This window comes from Leopardus geoffroyi, chromosome A2, assembly GCF_018350155.1.
Source record: "Leopardus geoffroyi isolate Oge1 chromosome A2, O.geoffroyi_Oge1_pat1.0, whole genome shotgun sequence".
In the NCBI taxonomy this organism is placed as follows: domain Eukaryota; kingdom Metazoa; phylum Chordata; class Mammalia; order Carnivora; family Felidae; genus Leopardus; species Leopardus geoffroyi.
Genome location: NC_059331.1, coordinates 15,907,327 through 15,927,324, shown reverse-complemented (window position 1 = coordinate 15,927,324; position 19,998 = coordinate 15,907,327). Strand labels below are relative to the sequence as shown.

The 19,998-nt window shown below is 47.1% G+C and overlaps 1 protein-coding gene across 3 annotated transcripts; it reads right to left on the bottom strand.

Annotated features, from left to right (window-relative positions):
• Positions 1-1,488: 1,488 nt before the first annotated feature.
• Positions 1,489-19,625, bottom strand: LOC123605572 (C-C chemokine receptor type 3-like). 3 transcript variants are annotated; one of them, XM_045492634.1, is made up of 5 exons: positions 18,072-19,625; positions 17,574-17,756; positions 16,863-16,953; positions 12,787-12,827; positions 1,489-2,976 (listed from the first exon to the last, which is right to left on the bottom strand). In XM_045492634.1, exons 4-5 carry the CDS (start codon positions 12,821-12,823, stop codon positions 1,886-1,888), a joined length of 1,128 nt encoding a protein of 375 aa, XP_045348590.1. In that variant the 5' UTR covers positions 12,824-12,827; positions 16,863-16,953; positions 17,574-17,756; positions 18,072-19,625; the 3' UTR covers positions 1,489-1,885. The 3 variants fall into 3 exon arrangements, with proteins under 3 accessions (XP_045348590.1, XP_045348591.1, XP_045348593.1); XM_045492635.1 differs by having other exon boundaries at positions 17,611-17,756; XM_045492637.1 differs by lacking the exon at positions 17,574-17,756.
• Between the last annotated feature and the right edge of the window lie 373 nt (positions 19,626-19,998).

Genomic DNA, 19,998 nt, shown 5'->3' with positions numbered 1-19,998 from the left:
CCTTTCCCATCCTTTAAGAGATAGGCAGCCCACCCGAGCCCAGCAAATAATCCGCATGTGTCTCTCCTTCTTTCTTTCTTCCTTTCTTTCTTTTCTTTCTTTCTTTCTTTCTTTCTTTCTTTCTCTTTCCTTTTTGACATATGATACATTCTGTTTGGTCTTTGCTTTCTTGTTTTCAATCGGTCTTCTATTGCTCCTGGTGCTTTGACTCCTCTGTCATGGTGCCTCTTGGCCAAATTCCTCTCTGGGTTCTTCTGGCCCCTCTCTTATTAGCCGTTGATCTCGCTTTGCCTCACACGTACCCTTGTCTTCTAACCCACGTCCCTGCATGATTCTGGGGTCTTTACTCCATCCTGTATCACTGGATCTATCTTCCTAATGCACCACGAGGATTGTTCTTCTCCCCTGCTCTAAACCCTTCAGTAGCTCCCTTTGTCTTCCCAGAAAAGCCCAAGATGCTTTGCCTGAAATCCATGGCCCATTGCAACCTTCCCACCCTGCCCTACAGTCCACGTGAGTTTGTGCCCTCCCCCCTCACCTTTGTATTGGGCATTCTGTTGGCTTTGGCTATCTCCCCCATATCCCTTCCCTTTCCAAATCCTGTCCTTTTTTCAAAGACCTGCTCAAAAGCCACTTCCTCTGTGAAGTCTTTCTGCCTCAGATTCCAGCTAGAAATGGTCTCTCCCTCCCTGGCCCAGGCAGAGCCCTGAGTGTGTTCCTCTTTGTTCTGGAGTCATCTGTCTCTGTCTCACACCCCCTACCAGATGGAAGAGTTCACAGGTCAGGGATTGTTTGTCTCACACACTTTTTTCATCCTTCACTTAACCGAAAGCAATGTTAGCGCGTCCTGTCCACCTCACCTTAAGCACAGTTGCAGGACGAACGGTGAGCTTGGTGTTTAAGAGGACAGTGTCTGCACATTGCAGGGCTCTGAGAAGTTTCTACCAGCAGGGCCTTTATTCTCTACGCTGAACATATCAAATCACAATTCTTCTGTTGAGTCGCTCATGGGAAATTTGGTCATTCGGTGTAAACAGGAAATCCATTCACTATTAAGAATACTCAGGGCAGGAGTGGAGGGGCGCCTGGCTGGCTCAGTCAATAGAACGTGCGCCTGGATCTCAGGGTGGTGAGTGCAAATCCCGTGTTAGGTGTGGAGATTACTTAAAAATAAAATCTTAAAAAAAAAGAAAAAGAGGGAAGAAAGCTATCTGGGTGACTCAGTCGGTTACGTTTCTGACTCTTGGTTTTGGCTCAAGCCATGATCTCAGGGTTCGTGCGTTTGAGCCCCGCGTCGGGCTCTGTGCTGCCAGTGAGGAGCCTGTGTCGGAGTTTCTTTCTCTCTCTTAAAATAAATAAATAAACTTCAAAGAAAAAAGAATACTCGGAACAAAGGTGACGTGCCATTATGCTGCTGGAGAGTACATATACATAAGCTAAAAAAAGAAGGAAAAGCCTTTTCATCAAGCAAGGAGAGAGCTAGGCACATTAAAAGTATTGCGACTGATTTATTGTATTTTGTGAAACACGTTTCATTTATGCAACAGCTGGCTAAAGTTAAGGTTTAAACTATAAAATGATTTACCTGCTCATAGCTGCATATAGTGACTAGCTAACACTTGGGTACGTTACACTGGATGTAACTCTTCTGAGAACCGAGCAAACTTCTGTGTGGACGGCAAGTGAACTGACTAACTAGTGACCCCCGTTAACGCCCGGGGCACACGGGTCTGCTGACCCCATTGTGTATACACTTTAATGTCTTTACAAGTTTCGGCATCGAGCTAGAAGTTCAAAGGGCTGGCGTTAAGGTCAACGCGATGGACTTAATGTGTTTCCTTCATCTGCCCGGCGCCTCCGCTTTAGGTAATTTTCCGCATCTGGCCTAAAAGACAAACGAGAGCTCCTGTTCCCCCGTTGATGGGGAGCCAGAGCTGGCTCGGTCTGATTTCTCGCTGGGAAGGAACGGGATGTATTTGCCCAGGTTGGTGGCCACGTGCCTGCGGAAGAAGTGGCTGAGGTGCTCCCGGAACCTCTCGCCGACGAAGGCGTAGATGACGGGGTTAACGCAGCAGTGCGTGTAGGCGATCACCTCTGTCACCTGCATGGCCACATCGAGCCATTTGCTCTGCTCACAACTGACCTCAAAGAAGATCGTTTGGAAAGCAGAGAGAAGGAGGACCAGGTTGTAGGGGGCCCAGAACATGAAAAAGACCACCATGATGACAAAAATGAGCCGGATGGCCTTGTACTTGGTTTTATTGGGGCATCTCAGCAGTGTCCTAATAATTCCCGCGTAGCAGACGGCCATGATGAGCAGAGGCAGGGCCAGACTGAGGATGTTCATGCTCAGAGCATGGAAACGCTTCCAGTTATCCTCTTGGCCTCCTGGATAAAGAGGCAAACAGATGTACTGTTCAGCATCATTTTGGGACTGATGGAAGATAAATTCAGGGAGGGCTGCTATCCCTGCCAGGCCCCAGGTGAGGACGCTCATGATGATACCGAAAGTGACGGTCCGGGTCCGCAGGGCGAACACGGCGTGGACGATGGCCAGGTACCGGTCTATGGTCAGCAGGATGATGAAGAAAATCTCGCTGTACAAGCCCATGTAATAAAGCCCGGAGAGGAGCTTACACATGAAGTGGCCGAACACCCACTCGTTCCACCTGCTGTAGTGAATCCAGAACAGCAGAGTGAACAGGAAGAGCAAGTCAGAAATGGCCAAATTGAGCAGGAAGATGTTGGTCATGATCCGGAGCCTCCTGTATTTTGTGAGGATCACCACCACCATCGCGTTGCCCAGCAGACCAACCACGAACACCAGGGAATACAGTGGGGGCAAGAGGCGGGACCCCAGCTCCTTGACATTGATTTTCTCACATGGCAGCGAGAACTCATAGTCGAACAGTGTGGTCCTGACAGACGCATCCGCTGTCACCGTCTCAGTTCCGGCCATCAAAGCCTCCATTGTCCCTATGATAGAAAGACAACGACGACGACGACGATGACAAAAACAAAAACAAAAAACAACCCCACAATTAGGTACGGTCACCCTAGGCGAGCCACGCCCATTGATTTATCCATTTACCCACAAAACCACATATGATTAAACAACCTAGATACAACCTAGATACTTAAATGATCTTTAGCGCATGTTTAGAAGTATGTCCGGGATGCTGTGCGGGGAGGCATCAGGCATGAAAGATGTGAAGTTTTGAAAGTCAGTGCGGTTCACCAAGGGAAAAGAAACAGAAAGGTGGTGGATGGGGTGAAGAAAGAAGGCGTTCATTTCTGCAGGCGTTTGAAGAAACACAAAACAGGAAAAAGCAGGCTGGAGAGTGATGATAATAATAATATTATACTGATTATTGTCGCCATATCTTTTCAGGCATTTTGAATTTTATGTTTTACAGTTTATATACGACTTTTGAAATCATCTTGCCTGTTTCAAAACCAAATGGTTGCAATCATAGTGATTGTTATTATTACAAAGAACTACCCCTCTCGGTGGCCCCTTAACAATGCGCCGTTCATCAGAGCTGATGGGGAAACTCTCAACCTCGAAGCAGTTTAGTAATTTACTCCAAATCCTCTAACAAGTAAATATAAAAGTTCAGGCTAGATTTTCAGTTTCATTGTCCAGTTTTCTCCTCACTAGATTCAAAAACAAAAAAATCACTAAGTTTAACTTTTGGGGCACCTGGGTGACTCAGTTGGCCGGGCGTCCGACTTTGACTTAGGTCGTGATCTTGCGGTCCATGAGTTCGAGCCCCGCGTCGGGCTCTGTGCTGACAGCTCAGAGCCTGGAGCCTGCTTCGGGTTCTGTGTCCCCTCTCTCTGCCCCTCCCCTGCTCATGCTCTGTCTCTCAATAATATATAAGTGTCAAAAAAATTTTTTTAATAAAAAGTAAAATAAAATAAAATAAATAAACATTAAAAAAACTGTTTAACTTTGAAAGACCTCACCATTCCAGTTATTACCAACTCTTATAGTGATTACAGTTATAAGCAATAAACAAAGGCTGCTTCCCTTTTCCTGCTTCTCATAATGCTGAGATAATCCAGTCATATGCCAACAGCAGACCCCCTAGAGTCCCTGCTTCATAAAGTCCCTGCCGAGTAGGAGGGTTAGGCTAACGGAATTTCTTAGCAGATTTGATGTTTTGTTTTTTTTTTTTAACGTTTATTTTGGGACAGAGAGAGACAGAGCATGAATGGGGGAGGGGCAGAGAGAGAGGGAGACACAGAATCGGAAACAGGCTCCAGGCTCTGAGCCATCAGCCCAGAGCCCGACGCGGGGCTCGAACTCACGGACCGCGAGATCGTGACCTGGCTGAAGTCGGACGCTTAACTGACTGCGCCACCCAGGCGCCCCAGATTTGATGTTTTTTAAACAAGGATCCCTAAAGCCAGTGCCTGCTTTTAAGATCACAGACTTCACTGGAGAAGAAGGAAAGACAGATGAGGAAGGAGTTCCTGTTCATCTCTGCCCTGTCTCCTTGGAAGAAGTCCTACTGACTTTCTCCTTTCTCTGAGGAAGGGACAAGTATAAGGATGTGACCATAAGTCAGTGGCATTTCTCAAGGTCAATCTCAGGAGTGCAGTAATTAGAGCCAATGGTGAGGCACTGTCTTTGCTTCTTAATAAAATACTGGGACCCCAAAGGTCAGCACCTGTCAAGGTCCTGGGTAGTCAAAGCGAGATTGGACACGGGCGGGAGGCATCCCTGGCCGTTCCTGCCACCAGCTGTAGGACTTGGGGGTGAGAGCTGAACTCCGAGCCTCATTTACTCATCCCGCACGTAAGGATCATGATACCACTTGAAGTTATGTTCAGGATCAAGTAAGATCAAAAAAGCTGGGGGCGCCTGGGTGGCTCAGTCGGTTGAGCGTCTGACTTCAGCTCAGGTCACGATCTCGCGGTCCGTGAGTTCGAGCCCCGCGTCGGGCTCTGGGCTGATGGCTCAGAGCCTGGAGCCTGTTTCCGATTCTGTGTCTCCCTCTCTCTCTGCCCCTCCCCCGTTCATGCTGTGTCTCTCTCTGTCTCAAAAATAAATAAACGTTAAAAAAAATTAAAAAAAAAAAAAAGCTGTAAAATTCGTAGAAGCAGAACCAAAAGGAAGGCAATGAGAAGATGTTTCATGTCAACGTAGGAAGAAATAGGGTCTCTTAGATAGAACTTAATCTATTTTCATGGCTCTGTCCTAGGGCAGCACACTGATAAGTAACACACTCAGGCTTTGAGGTGGAAAACGGCACTGAAAAACAGCTGATTGTATGATCTTTTCAGCATTCTTACCCCTGATGGCACAATCCACAGCCTCTGAGGGAAAAAAATACCCATTATTTTGTCCATCACGCATTTATAATCACAGAGAGCATGCCTGTAAACTTTAATGCCGAAAGCAAAAAATAAACAGAGTCACTTGCTCCCAAGAGCAAAAGTATAGAAGCCCCTACTTAATATTTCTATTATCTTTCCTTTTCTCTGAGGCTGATCTAAAAACAAGTCAAATTAAAAAAAAAAAAAAATTCACTGGGGTTTTGTTCAACTCGATGGTCATAACTTTAATTTGTGTGTCACTTTCAACATGACCACGATCCGACTGTAGAATCTTTTGGGGGTTCTGGGGTGCAAGGCACAGGGAGGGATGCAGGTTCTCTGGAGTCAGAAGCCAAGTCCTTTGATGACTAATTACATGGGGTCAGAGATACGAAAACTGAAATGGTTTTCATCTGTCTCCATAGTCCAGAGCAAAATGAATATTTAGGTCTGAAATTGTCAAGAGGTTTGAATTAGGCTTTCAAAAATGTCTTTTTGGGGGCACCTGGGTGGCTCAGTTGGTTGAGCATCCGACTCTTGATTTCAGCTCAGGTCATGATCTCAGGGTCGTGGGATCGAGCCCCATGTCCGGCTCAACGTTGGGTGTGGATCCTACTTAAGATTCTCTCTCTCTCCCTTTCCCTCTGCCCCTCCCCTGCTTGCACTCCGTCTCTCAAAATAAATAAACATTTTTTAAAAAAAGGTCTTTTTGCATTTTTGGAAGGATGGTACAGTAACAGCCAACAGGCAGCAACAGTAAAGAAAAGCAAAAACACAAAAGTAAAAACCACCCCAGATTTCACCACTATGAGCATTTCTTGATGCAGATATGCATGCATGGGTGCAAGTTTTACCAAAAACTGCATTCCTACTACCTTAGCTGGTTCTCTAAAACTGCTCACAGGGCACCTCAGCTCCGCAACGCAAATGAAGTTTCTTCAGTCTCTGAAAACGATTTGGATCTTACCAGCTTTCCACTGGGCAGCAGGAAAAAGGAGTCACAAATTGCAGTCCAGAGTGGTTTAAACTTAGCCTGACCCACTCATTTGAAGGACGGCTTTAGTTTTTCTCATCCTGTTTACGTTGCCAGCTTATTAATTTTGGTTTCTCATCTCCTCTCATTGGGCCTTTCGAAGATGGCGGTGGAGATATGGGGGAGGGGCCTGCAGGGGGGAGTGGGAAGAAGGCGCCCTGGTCTTCTGTCAGTCCTAGTCATGTGGCTGGTGTCTGCTGAGGAAGGGCCACCTGGTCCCGACCCTGAACTTTCTGCTGGCACCTGCTGTTTTGTGGCTCATGGCCTCACGATCCATTCATTCTCAATCATCCCTGGGCATAGTGACCTCTGCAGCCCTGGCTGGAGTGGGGGGCCCTCTGTGGCTGCCACGTCATCAGGCTTCTGGCACCTTCTCCTGAACTGACAGGCACTGAGCAGACACACTGCTCCTTGACTCCGTGTCCGTGCCATGGACAAACCCAGGGACACTCGAGGGTACAGATGAAATGATTTTTCCCCCTGACCACCAGCTTAACTGTGCCGGCCACCCATGTGAATAAGAAAGCGACTTGCAGAGAGGAGGGTCTGCGAGGGCCCCCTCCCCAATTTATCAAACAGCCCTTCACACCCTCTAACTCTGGTCAAAGCCTGGATGGGGGAGATAGGAACCCCCGAGCACAACTGCTTCCTTCGGTGACCTTGGACTCTTCCTCTGGCAATTCCTGGAGTCAGAAGGAGAGGAGCCCTCCCCCTGCCCCCCTCATCTAGAATTAGAGACTCTTCTTTAGAAAATATATTGAAGTTTGGAATGTCAAAAAAAAAAAAAAAAAAAGTAGGGGCGCCTGGGCGGCTCAGTCAGTTGAGCCTCCGACTTCAGCCCGAGTCATGATCCCACCGTTCGTGAGTTCGAGCCCCACATCAGGCTCTCTGCTGTCAGCTCCGTGCTTTGGAACCTCGGTTCCCCTGTCTCTCTGCCCCTCCCTCGCTTGCACTCTCTCTCAAAAATAGATAAACATTAAAAAAAAAAAAAACTAAGTGATGTCACTCCATCAATGCTGGTGAGGTTGGGGCAAGCCGAGAACAATAAGACATTGCTGATGTAATGTAACTTGGTTCAAGAAGTTTTTGAAATGTTATAAACAGCAAGAATCAACAAGGTACACGTGGCTTTGAGCGAGAGAGTCTACTCTGAGGAATTTACCCCAAGGGGAAGAAATCCGCCAAATCAAATCACAAGGTACAGATGTTCCTTGTGGCCTCGTTTCGTAACAGAAAGAAACAAGAGACATGGAAACTGTTGAAAGGTTTGACACGTGAAGGAGATTTTGAACAAATCGTAGTCCACTGATGCAATAGATTATTCTACAGTCACCAAAACTAGTTCACTAGAACCAGGTGGAGTCACCAACAAGTGGTCGTGGGAAATGAAGAGAATATAAAGTGGGTGTAGTAAGACCGCGACATCGTGAAACCGTATGCATATAAAAAGCAATGAGCAAATAATGAAAATAGTTGTAGAAGGAGGGGGGACGGTAATTTTTAAAAACTTTTTAAATGCTCATTTATTTATTTATTTATTTATTTTTTTTAACGTTTATTTATTTTTGAGACAGAGACAGAGCATGAACAGGGGAGGGGCAGAGAGAGAGGGAGACACAGAATCAGAAACGGGCTCCAGGCTTTGAGCCATCAGCCCAGAGCCCGATGTGGGGCTCGAACTCACAGACCGTGAGATCATGACCTGCGCCAAAGTCAGACGCTTAACCGACTGAGCCACCCAGGCCTCCCAATGCTCATTTATTTTTGAGAGAGAGACAGAGCATGAACAGTGGAGGGGCAGAGAGAGAGGGAGACACAGAATCCGAAGCAGGCTCCAGGGTTCTGAGCTGTCAGCGCAGAGCCCGACACGGGGCTCGAACTCACCTTAAGATCGTGACCTGAACCGAAGTCGGATGCTTAACCGACTGAGCCACCCAGGCGTCCCAGGTAATTTTTAAAGTTGTAAGATGTGGAAGTTGTCTAAATTCCCTTATCAATTAAACTGTCACTAATGGCAGATGCCTTCTTCTAGCAAGGACAGCTGGAAGATTTGGCAAACACGCCTTCTCAAGGTAAGTGGGTTGAAAACGTGGGCAAATTATAAGCTGAAGCGCGTACTCATCAGCACCTGAAACCACAACCTGAGATCTAAGAAACTTGACCTGGAAGTCACATGACGTAGAGCATTTGAATTTTGTTTTAAAGATCTTAATGTTTGGTTTTCCTCTTTGAGCTTGGGTGGAGTTAACATACAACCACCAGACGGGGGGAAGGGAGATTTTTCTTAGAAATTTCTCTTTAGGGGGCACCCGGGTGGCTCAGACGGTTGAGCTGCCGACTCTTGATTTCAGATCAGGTCATGATCTCCCGGCTCGTGAGTTGGAGCCCTGCATCAGGCTCTCTGCTGTCAGCCAGGAGCCTGCTTGGGATCCTTTTTCCTTCTCTCCCTCTCTCTCTTTCTCTCTCTGCCCCTCCTCCACTCTCTCTCTCTCTCTCTCTCTCAAAAATAAATAAACATTAAAAAAAAGTCTATGATAACTGAACCTTCCCTTAGGCCAAACATTTCACATAGTTTGCTTGATCTCACAACTTTGCAAGGTAGGTTTTCCCATCCCCACTTTATAGATGAGCAAACAGAGGCTTGGCAAAGCTTGGTCAGTTGCCTGAGGCTATTCTGTGCAGAATAGCCTCACAGCAGAACTGGGACTTGATCCTGTGCCCTTTTGCTCTAAAACCCACGCTATTATCGCATTGGGGTTCCATTCCGTGAGGACATCCACATCCCAGATGTCATGAATGTTTGTATATATCTTAGTACCTTTGCGGTTCAACATTTCATACCTACGCATCTCTAACCCGCTGTGAATGTAGTTTCACATGTGGCACGAAGTGCCATTTATTTTCCTTCTCTGTAAATGGGTGAATAACCACCCTCTCCTCCTCAGGCTTCAAACATCACCTTTGTCACATATTCTTCAATATTCCTGATTCCATTTGCATGCATTCCACTAAACCATTGGACCTAAGCCGGAAAAAGATAAAAACAGGAGACTTTCTGAATACATGTGGTCTTGAAGGGATTAGAAAATGAACATTTCGGGGCGCCTGGGTGGCTCAGTCGGTGAAGCGTCCGACTTCGGCTCAGGTCACGATCTCACGGTTCTGTGGGTTCGAGCCCCGTGTCGGGCTCTGCGCTGACAGCTCAGAGCCCGGAGCCTGCTTCGGATTCCGTGTCTCCCTCTCAGAGAAATTCCCTAACTTATGATCACACAGAGAGCAAACGGCTAAGTTGGGACTTGATCCGCAGTGTTCTTGACTCAAAGAAACCTGGGCTCTGTATAGCCTCACCTGCCCGTCAGCATCTGCCCACAAGACGGGGACCTTTGGCGTGATGGTGGACTCCTTTCTCTGGGCATCACCTCCTCACTGTGGATGTCTACTGTATGTGGAAGGCATGACTCTCCACAATATTAGAGCTACAGTCTATGGCAGCCAAAGCCAGAGATATACCCTGAGCTAATCGTTTGCAATGTTTCTCGGACTTGTCTGAATGCTTTTTTTGCTTTTAAGATTTATTTATTTTTGAGAGAGAGAGAGCACAAGCAGGGAAGGGGCAGACGGGGGCGGGGCAGACAGAAGATCCGAAGCAGGCTCTGTGCTGACAGCACAGAGCCCAACCGGGGCTCGAACTCGCAAGCTGTGAGATCATGACCTGAGCCCAAGTGAGATGCTCAACCGAACTGAGCCCCCCCAGGCACCCCCTGAATGCTTTTAGAAGTAAAGGCGAACGAGTTCTTGTCGGCTGGGTGAAAAACGATGCGGCTAATGTGAAACCCGTTTTGTAGGGGCGCCTGGGTGGCTCAGTTGGTTAAACATCCGGCTTTTGATTTTGGCTCAGGTGAGATCGAGCCTGCCTAGGGCTCTGCACGGGCAGCATGGAGCCCGCTGGGGATTCTCTTCTCTCTCCCTCTCCCTCTGCCCCTCCCCCCCACGCATGCCCCCGCAACGCTCCTCTGTCTCAAAATAAATAAATACACATTTTTTGAAAAAAATCCATTTTGGGGGCGCCTGGGTGGCTCAGTCGGTTAAGCGGCCGACTTCAGCCAGGTCACGATCTCGCGGTCCGTGAGTTCGAGCCCCACGTCGGGCTCTGGGCTGATGGCTCAGAGCCTGGAGCCTGCTTCCGATTCTGTGTCTCCCTCTCTCTCTGCCCCTCCCCCGTTCATGCTCTGTCTCTCTCTGTCTCAAAAATAAATAAACGTTAAAATTTTTTTTTTTTTTTAAATCCATTTTGTAATGAAACTTCACTGAAGGGGAAATCTGCTGTGCCTACTGATGAAGAGTGCTGATCCTTGACAGCAGGGGAGTTTGCTTAAAACCAGGAACGGCAGGTAGAAGGCTGCAGGCCGAATGATTACGTCAGTTTAGTAAAGTCACTACTCTGGCTTGTGGGTGTGTAGTGCTTTGTCTCTTTAGCTCTCTCAAAAAAAAAAAAAAATTTCAGAGTTCAGAAGAACAAGGAGGATGCAGCACGGGAGACTCAGAAGGAGTGGACGGTGAGGTAGGAGCCAAACCAGGAGAGCTGGCGTCCCAGAAGCCAAGCAAAGAATGTATTCCGTGGACTGAGGAGTGAGGTGAGGATTATCTGAACTAACATGTTCGAGAGCATCTAGAACACTGGCCCAGCGTGTATATTAATACACGCCTAGAACTGTATATGAACTCTCCTCCCCTCCACCCGTTGACCTTTGTTTTTCAAGTTTTTGGGCCCTTCCAAAATGTCTAAGATCTTGTCCAAGGTAGTAAAATATGACTTCAGAAGAGCAAATATTTCTTCCATCTGAACAGAAATGCTTCTCTTTCCACAAATATCCGGTCTGTGGTCCATTACCCAAGGTTCTAGAAAACTTACAATGATTGCTATCCAATGGTTTCAACCAGACATTTCAGCCTTCGTTAACATCTTTAGTTATACTAAATGAGGACTTTGAATTTCTACGAATAAGTTTGGACCTCAACCAAATTAAATAACCTGATGGGAACGCCGGGTTATATTAATCCATTTCCTTACCGACAGAGAGGTATCAGAGGTCAGATTATCTCTCACAAAGATGACAGGTAGGGGATAGAGACAGAGACAGATGATTGATAGATAGATAGATAGATAGATAGATAATAGATTAATTCCTGGCAAATTATGGAACCAGGAATCAGGAGAGTTCTACTGGGCACTTAATTCTGCCCACCTTGGGGATGCCAAGAAATCATCACTTCCCATAATCTGCAGACAACTTCCATTAACTTAATCTAAATTTACATGACAAAAGTTGTTTTTTTTTTTTACAAGAGTAACATTTTCATTTCAAATGTCATGATATTTATGACTGAGTAGGTAATAGACACAATCATATGGTTCAAAACCTAATGCTATGAGAAGATACACAACAAAAAGTCTCATCCTACAGCACATCCCCATGTGTCTCTTCCCCATCAAGAACTGTGAAGGGTCTAAGATCTTACCCAACCTGTAGGCTAACAAGTAAGCCTGCCACTTCCTCGCGGATACCAGCAGAAGGCACGTGCCCATTAGATAAAGGACACGGGATGTATTGCTCGTGGCACAGCAGACACGTGAACTTGAAGTTCAGGGTTCTCCCTGCCCCCAAGTCGCACGGGGGCCACGTACAGCAGATTTGCCTCACAGCCGAGGAATCTGAGTCCAGGAACCTCCAGTCGTTCATACGGGGCTGACAACAAGCCTGCCCAGTCTTTGCCCAGGAGGGAAACATTATTTGAATTTCACCAGATAGCAAACAAAACTCTTTGTCTGCCCTGGAGAGAGATGTTCTGTCTTCCGAGGCCGTTTCTACCAAACATCCTTGAAAAGGTAATCTACAACAAACACTGCCGGGCCTCGGCTCCGAAGGCACGCAGAAAATTGCCCCCCAACACCCCCGCTCAACCGTGTGGGTAACTGCTCTTCCTTCCCAGGGCTTCCATACACAAGTGTAAGCAGGTAGATATTTTCTAATCTTACCCTGTTGGCTGCATAAAAGCAGAACACTACATTCATCATCACCACGCACCTTGCTTTTTTCACTTAGCAGTGGAAGGTTCTCTTTGTTCCTGCTGCAGAGAATCCGCTGTGTGGATATACCAGTTTATTTAGCCAGTCTCCTATCAACAGATACGCTTTGCTGTTTCAAACAATGCTGCCTGTTGCTGATCTTAGGCAGGAAGTTTTGGGTTTGGCTTTGTTTTCAAAGCCCATCACATGCTAACCTTATGGTCAGCTAGAATGACAGGTTAGCATGTGATGGGATTTTAAAGTGGTCTGAGACTACATCCAGAGCCCCGTGCTAGGTCCCAGGCAAGACACTGAATGTGAACATTGCCCAAACTGGAATGCAGTGGAGAAGAAACCCTACCTGGTAAAGATGAGTTGAAGGAGCCAGAGGTATCCATCCACCTAGGAGAAAAGACACTTTGGGTAGGAAAGAGAGCGAGGTGCTGGTGTGTAGATAAGAACCTAAATGTGATTCACGGTCAACCACAGGAGGTCGTTCCAAGAGGCAAAGTCAAACACCACATAAGAAAGAGCTTGAGGGGCGCCCGGGTGGCTCAGTTGGTTAAGTGTCCAACTTCGGCTCACGTCATGATCTCACAGGCCATGTGTTCAAGCCCCGAGTCGGCTCTGTGCTGACAGCTCAGAGCCTGGAGCCTGCTTCGGGTTCTGTGTCTCCCTCTCTCTCTGCCCCTCCCCTGCTCACGCTCTGTCTCTCTCTCTCTCTCTCTTTCTCTCTCTTTCAAAAAAATAAACATCCAAAAAATTTTTAAAAAGAGAAACAAAGAGGGGCGCCTGGGTGGCGCAGTCGGTTAAGCGTCCGACTTCAGCCAGGTCACGATCTCGCGGTCCGTGAGTTCGAGCCCCGCGTCGGGCTCTGGGCTGACGGCTCAGAGCCTGGAGCCTGTTTCCGATTCTGTGTCTCCCTCTCTCTCTGCCCCTCCCCCGTTCATGCTCTGTCTCTCTCTGTCCCAAAAATAAATAAACGTTGAAAAAAAAAATTAAAAAAAAAAAAAAAAAAAGACAAACAAAGAGCTTGAGGGGGATCATCCCAAATGACATGTGAGGTGCTGAGCAAACTGTAACTAGAGACACCTAAGCAGAGGGTGGGTGGCTGCCTGATAGGGACATTACGGGAGGGGATTTCCACAGAGAGAAGAAGTTGGCTACGGCAATTGTTCTCAGCCCTGGCTGCTCTTGGCAAACGCTGGGGAGATTTTGCAATCCTAATGCCAGGCTGTACCCCTGAATAGTTAAATCAGAATTTCTGGAGGTAGGACCCAGGCCACAGTGATTCCTTTTTCTTTTTTTTTTAAGTAGGCTTCGCATTCAGTGCGGAGCCCAAAGCGGGGCTTGAACTCGAGAACCCTGAGATCAAGACCTGAGCCAAGATCAAGAGTCAGACACTTAACTGACTGAGCCACGCAGACGCTCCTGGGCCACCCTGATTCTTACGGCTCCCCTACTCTTAGGGGACATGAAATCTCTCCTGAATTTTATGAACCTGTTTTCTGTCCCTGAGTTACATACCCTCCAACCTCCTCGAGCTTAGGCAAGAAGCAAAATAAAGAATGTCAACGCTGTGACACAGCGACCCTGAGAGCGAACTCAATTTTATTTTTATTTTTATTTTTTTTTTTAATTTTTTTTTTCAACGTTTATTTATTTTTGGGACAGAGAGAGACAGAGCATGAACGGGGGAGGGGCAGAGAGAGAGGGAGACACAGAATCGGAAACAGGCTCCAGGCTCTGAGCCATCAGCCCAGAGCCTGACGCGGGGCTCGAACTCCCGGACCGCGAGATCGTGACCTGGCTGAAGTTGGACGCTTAACCGACTGCGCCACCCAGGCGCCCCGAGAGCGAACTCAGTTTTAATCTGTATTAATAGATCACCCAGAAGAAAGGAAATCCACGTACCTGATTCTCCATCGACGTCTCTACCCAGCTGCCCCTTCATTTATTCATCCAATTACCTCTCCCAACTAGCTACTTGGATTGCTTCCCACTATACAGTGAAGCCAGGCCTCCCAACCTTTCACTTTTTTTTTTTTTTTTTTAATTTTTTACAGAGAACCTGGAATAGTCAAAAGAATTATCTGGTGTGGTGCTACCCAACAGAACTCTTCTGCAATGACGGACATGTTCTGGGTCTGTGTTGTCCAACGAGGCACCCCTCGCCAAATGGCTGTTGAGCGCTCGAAATGTGGCTGACCTTTTCATTTTACTTAAATGTAGTCAATTTAAATTGAAGTCACCGCATGTGCAAGTCGTCACCAGAGTGGACAGTGCAGAACTAGCGACTGGTCACTGTGCCCGTAGGACTCCTGACAAGTGACAGCTGCTTACTGAACACTTCCGGACTGAATCAAATAATTTTCGCCCTGCTTCTCACTGTTCAGACTACATATTTGAAATATGATGTTCTGTCCCAGGTACCCCATGTTAAGAGGGTTAATGTCAATCTGGAGTACAGGACAGACTAGGGTGAGAAAGGTCCAGAAACATCAGCCGTGGCTGACAAAACTCAGAATGTTTTGTATGAAAAATAAGAGGCTTCGAATCCTCAGATTAATTTTAGTTTTTGTTTCTTTGTTGTTTGTTTTTGTTTTTGTTTTTGCCAGTATTTGTCTTTGGTCTGGACCCAAGTTTTCTAATCTTTTTTTTTTTTTAAGATTCTTTTTAAGTTTATTTATTTTGAGAGAGATTGAGAGAGAGAGAGAGAGAGAGAGAGAATCCCAAGCAGGTTCCACACTGTCAGCACAGAGCCCAAGGTTGGCTTGAATGCACAAAGCATGAGATCATGACCTGAGCAAAACCAAGAGTGAGAAGCTCAACGGACTGAACCTCCCAGGCGTCCCTCTAATCTTTTTTACGAAAGATTTGGATTAGGCAATGTTTTAGGTCCCTTTGAGATGGATTGACGTGATAGCTTTTCCTGCAGAAGAGGGAGTAGACTCCCAGAGCGCAGAAACTTGATGGCATTGGAGGAGACTACACTCAGGCCCACCTGGGGAAGGATATGTGGGAACTACCAGGTTGTGTGGGAACCAGGAAGCTCCCTCCCCGGAAACACACAAGAACCTCTCAGCACTGTATTTTAGGGCAGCACAAGGACTTCCACATCTGCTGATCATTATCATTAGTTACTAGAGCAAAGGCTACACTCCACGCTGGAGTGTGGTCAGTTCATTTTAAGTGACTTGGTTTTATCCACCTGCCAAGTGATTTGGGATATTCTTTTTTATTTAATTTTTTTTTTTTTTTACATTTATTGATTTTTGAGAGAGAGCACAAGCAGGGGAGGGGCAGAGAGAGAAGGAGACCGAATCCAAAGCAGGCTCCAGGCTCCAAGCCATTAGCACAGAGCCGGATGCGGGGCTCGAACTCACAGACTACGAGATCCTGACCCGAGCCGAAGTCGGACGCTTAATCGATGGAGCCACCCGGGTGCCCCTGTGATTTTGGATATTCTTACCAACTTTCTTGCCCAAAGATTAGATTGACTCTTTATATTTCAACATGGGGTGTTTCAAGTGTGGTTGAATTTTAATTGTATTGCAGGTTGATCTGTCATTTAGTTGAAAGAGATGATTGTGAGGAATATGTTTTCATAGGGAAGGCATGACTGTGTAGTCAAAATAGCATGGTTGGGGTAAAACCACATAAAACAGAGAAAGAACCTCTGCCCAAGATCTCCTTTCTAGGTACCATATCACACTTTTATATCGTTTCTGTATTCTGATATTGTTTTTTAACATTTCTTCAATTTTGAGAGACCGGGAGAGACAGAGTGTGAGTGGGGGAGGGGTACAGAGAGGGGGAGACACGAAATGTGAGGCAGGCTCGGGGCTCGTGAGCTGTCCACACGGAGCCTGTCGCAGGGCTTGAACTCATGAACCACGAGATTGTGACCTGAGCCAACGTCAACCGCTCAACTGACTGAGCCACCCAGGTGACCATCTGTATTCTGACATTTTAAATGTTATATCTTGCACCCTGTTCCATGTGGCTAGTAATTATTTGAAAATATAATTTGTAGGGGCCTCTGGGTGGCTCAGTCGGTTAAGCGTCCGACTTCAGCTCAGATCATGGTCTCATGGTTCGTAAGTTTGAGCCCCACATCGGGCTCTCTGCCATCAGCGTGGAGCCCGCTTCAGATCCTCTGCCTCCCTCTCTCTCTCTCTCTGTCCCTCACCTGCTTGTCCTCTCTCTCTCTCTCAAAAATAAATAAACATTAAAAAATTTTTTAAATAAAGGAAATATAACTTGAAAAGACACCAACATATTGTATAGATATTCATGGCTATTTAATCATTGTCTTATTGGTGTGCGATTAAGTTGTTCCAGATTTACACTTTTATAAATAATACTGTAATAAACATCTTTGTATTTTTTTTTAATTATTTCCTTAGAGTAGGTTTCCCAAAGCACAATTTCTACCTGTTTTCTAAGTCTCTTGATGCGTTTTGTCAAATTGCTTCCAGAAAGTGTTCAGCGATGTATATATTCTGGGCAGTAGTAGGTGATGGCTCTAATCTCAGCAAGCATCCATCAACACCAAGAAGACAGAAAAGAAAAAAAAATTGGCCATGGATATGGGCAAAAGAGACATCATTATTGTGTAACTAATATTTGTTTAATTACTGAGCATTTTTTAAAACTGTAATTGGTAATCATCCATATTTCCTTTTCTGTGAATTATCTGGCGGTGCCCTTTACCCATTTTATGCTGGGTACATCTGCTTTTTTCTTGTTGAGTCATACAATTCTTGCCCCAAGAGAAATAACTCAGCCTACCTGGTTCAATGTAATCATCACCACCGTCTGAAAAGAGTTACAAATACCCCTATCACTTCCCTGTACCAAAGTCCCCATACTCCCATCACCCTCCCTCTAAACACCGGTCAAACAACTGTTAACTTCCACCCACATCAATCCAAGGTTTCCCAAAAGATTAGGAGGGATTTCTACCCCTATCCTCTAGGACAGGTCTAGGAAAAACAAACAGTCAACCTTGTAGATCCAGACACGAAGACCAAATCATTTGATTCACTGATTCATCATCGTAGCCTGACTTAGGGTGGATTTTCAGTGAACACTTAAAATACACATGTATATATACAACTGCACTATGTAGATGTATGTACACACGTATATGCAAGTTCTATTTTCACGGACTGTTTCTTACGAAGTCAACATCGATACACGCGAAATGGCTAACTTGGAGCGGTCATGTCCTCAGTAGTTGAGAATTTAGGAAGGCATGGAGAACACACGATGGGCCCAGCCGTGGGCATGCTGACTGATGAGGTACAAAAGGCCAAGTGTGGATGACTGGGAGAGGCAAGGGTATCACAGCATGGGTGGGGGAAAGAAGGAAAGTGGGAGAAAGCAAGAAGAAAATGGACATGTGTCACAACAAACTCTCCTACTTTGGCCCCATACCACCTACTAAATCACCCTCTCCTCTGCCTCCGCAATCCAAGAGCGCTCTGGAGAGGCACTGCTTGCCCTGCCTGGACCCCTCTCTCCATCTCCTTGTTCCTGGAAACCTGACGGTCTACCCGGAAATCACTTTTAAGCGAGCGACTTCTATCGCAATGTAGTAAGTTCTTGCCCGGAAGAGAAGAGAAAGAAGGCAAATGGTACCTGTTACTTTAGCAAAGTCTTTTATGCACCCGGGGACAGCTTAGGTCTTGCCACGCACGAAATGGAGGAGCCGTCTGATCAGAGGCATTGGGAAGGTAGGACACAAGACGGCTTCCCCTTTTAAACAGGCTCGCTGCTCTGCAAGTTTTCAGAAAGTTATCAAGCTCAGTACAGTTCTTCTTTTCTGCTGCTGGAATTACATACTAAACCCTCAGTTGAGTAATCTTTGAGATGAACACTGCTGATGTTCAGCAGCCGTTTCGGGGTTCTGCATTCTCTTGGCATTGTCCTCTCTCTCTCTCTCTCTCTCTTTTTCTCTTTTTGGAGGGGGGCAGATAATTCTTGAATAAACATTGCTTTGACCCGGGGTAGGGGGCGGGGCAAAAAGTAAAATCGAGTGGCAGACGGTAACTACGTTTATCGTGGTGAGCATGAAATAAGGTAGGGAATGTAGTTCGAATCACTAGGCTGGGCACCTGCAACGGATATAACATTGTATGTCAATTATACTTCAATACCAAAGGGAGTTTTTAAATTAAATCAGAACTTTCCCGCGAAGACAAGATGAGGACCGCGGGATAACCTAGTTATTCCCCAGAACTCTAGAGGAGACCTTGATGAGTCGAGGTGGAGCGCAGGGTTAGACGTCCCCAGAAGACCCGAGAAGTGCCTTTCCGTGTGACTGAATAGCTCCATAACCTGCATCAGCAGATCGTGCTGGACCTCAGCCTTCTCACCTGTAAATCATCAGGTTGCCATGGAATCGACTAAGATAAATACGGAAGAAAGACTCTGTACGATATACAGGGCTAAGCAAACATGAGCTGTGGCTAGGCTACCACCGTGACACGTGTGCGGGCTCTATGGGCTGATGGGTCCCGGGCGCCTGTTGTGACGCTGGGCACCGCGCAGGCATCACCCAACGTTTGTGGGAAGAGCTCTGACCTCAGAGGCGTGACCTTTGACAAACTGGCCACGTGGACGACGTCAAAGCAGTTCGCCAAGCGTCTATCAAACATCTCTTAGGTACGCGGGACTGTGACACACGCTGCCAATGGCAAAGAAAAGACGGGGGGAGAAAGGAAGGAGTCTGTCGGGAGGGCTCATGGACATCCCAGAGGCTCGAGTTTGAGCCAGCTTGGTAGCCGGGCTTCAGTGTCAGGGGGGTCAGCAGAAGCCTTGCCAGAGAAGAGTTAGAGAAACCGGAAACGTCTGGTAGGAAGAAAGAGATAGGAAGTTGTGCTATATTATGAGAGAGTCGGCCTTTCCCTTGGGCTCTGTGGGGCGTCCCCGGGTGGGGAGAGGCTGCCACGAGGCAGATTTCTGCCCCAGAGAACAAGAAGTCTCTGCAATGTGTCCCACAAGGGGGACCATCCTGGGAGCCCCCTGATGGAGCTGGGGACGCATGGCCTGAGTGGCCTTCGTATTCAGCCCTGCGAGGGCAGCTCCCGGGGGCCAGGGACCACAGCCACAGGGACCAGAGAATAAGGAAAACTCCCTCCACAGATGAGAGGCTGGGTTAGAAAATGCCAGAGGCCTTGCCTAACTCCAAGGCTTCCTGCTACGTTTCTGGGGACCCTCTTTCCGCCCCAAGTCTCCCATTCAAGCCTCACGGGGGACTCACTGGTCCAGACACGCCTCGGGCAGTCTCACCCTCTCCCCTCTCTGCTGGTCTGCACCCCGTCCGCAGTGAAGGCCCAGCTTCCCCGTGAGGACATCCTTTTCTGCTTAGAAAGACTGGACTCCTGGGTCCAGGCAGCCGGAATGGTGCTTGGCTTCCTCATCTGCAAACGGAGGTAAGAACAACACCTCCATCTATGGGAGGGTCAGGTGAGGTGGCCCATGAAACCCGCCTGCTTGTGGGAAAGGCCCAACCAGGGCCCCACCACGATGACGGTGTCTTAACGTAGCAGGTGCTTGGAACTGC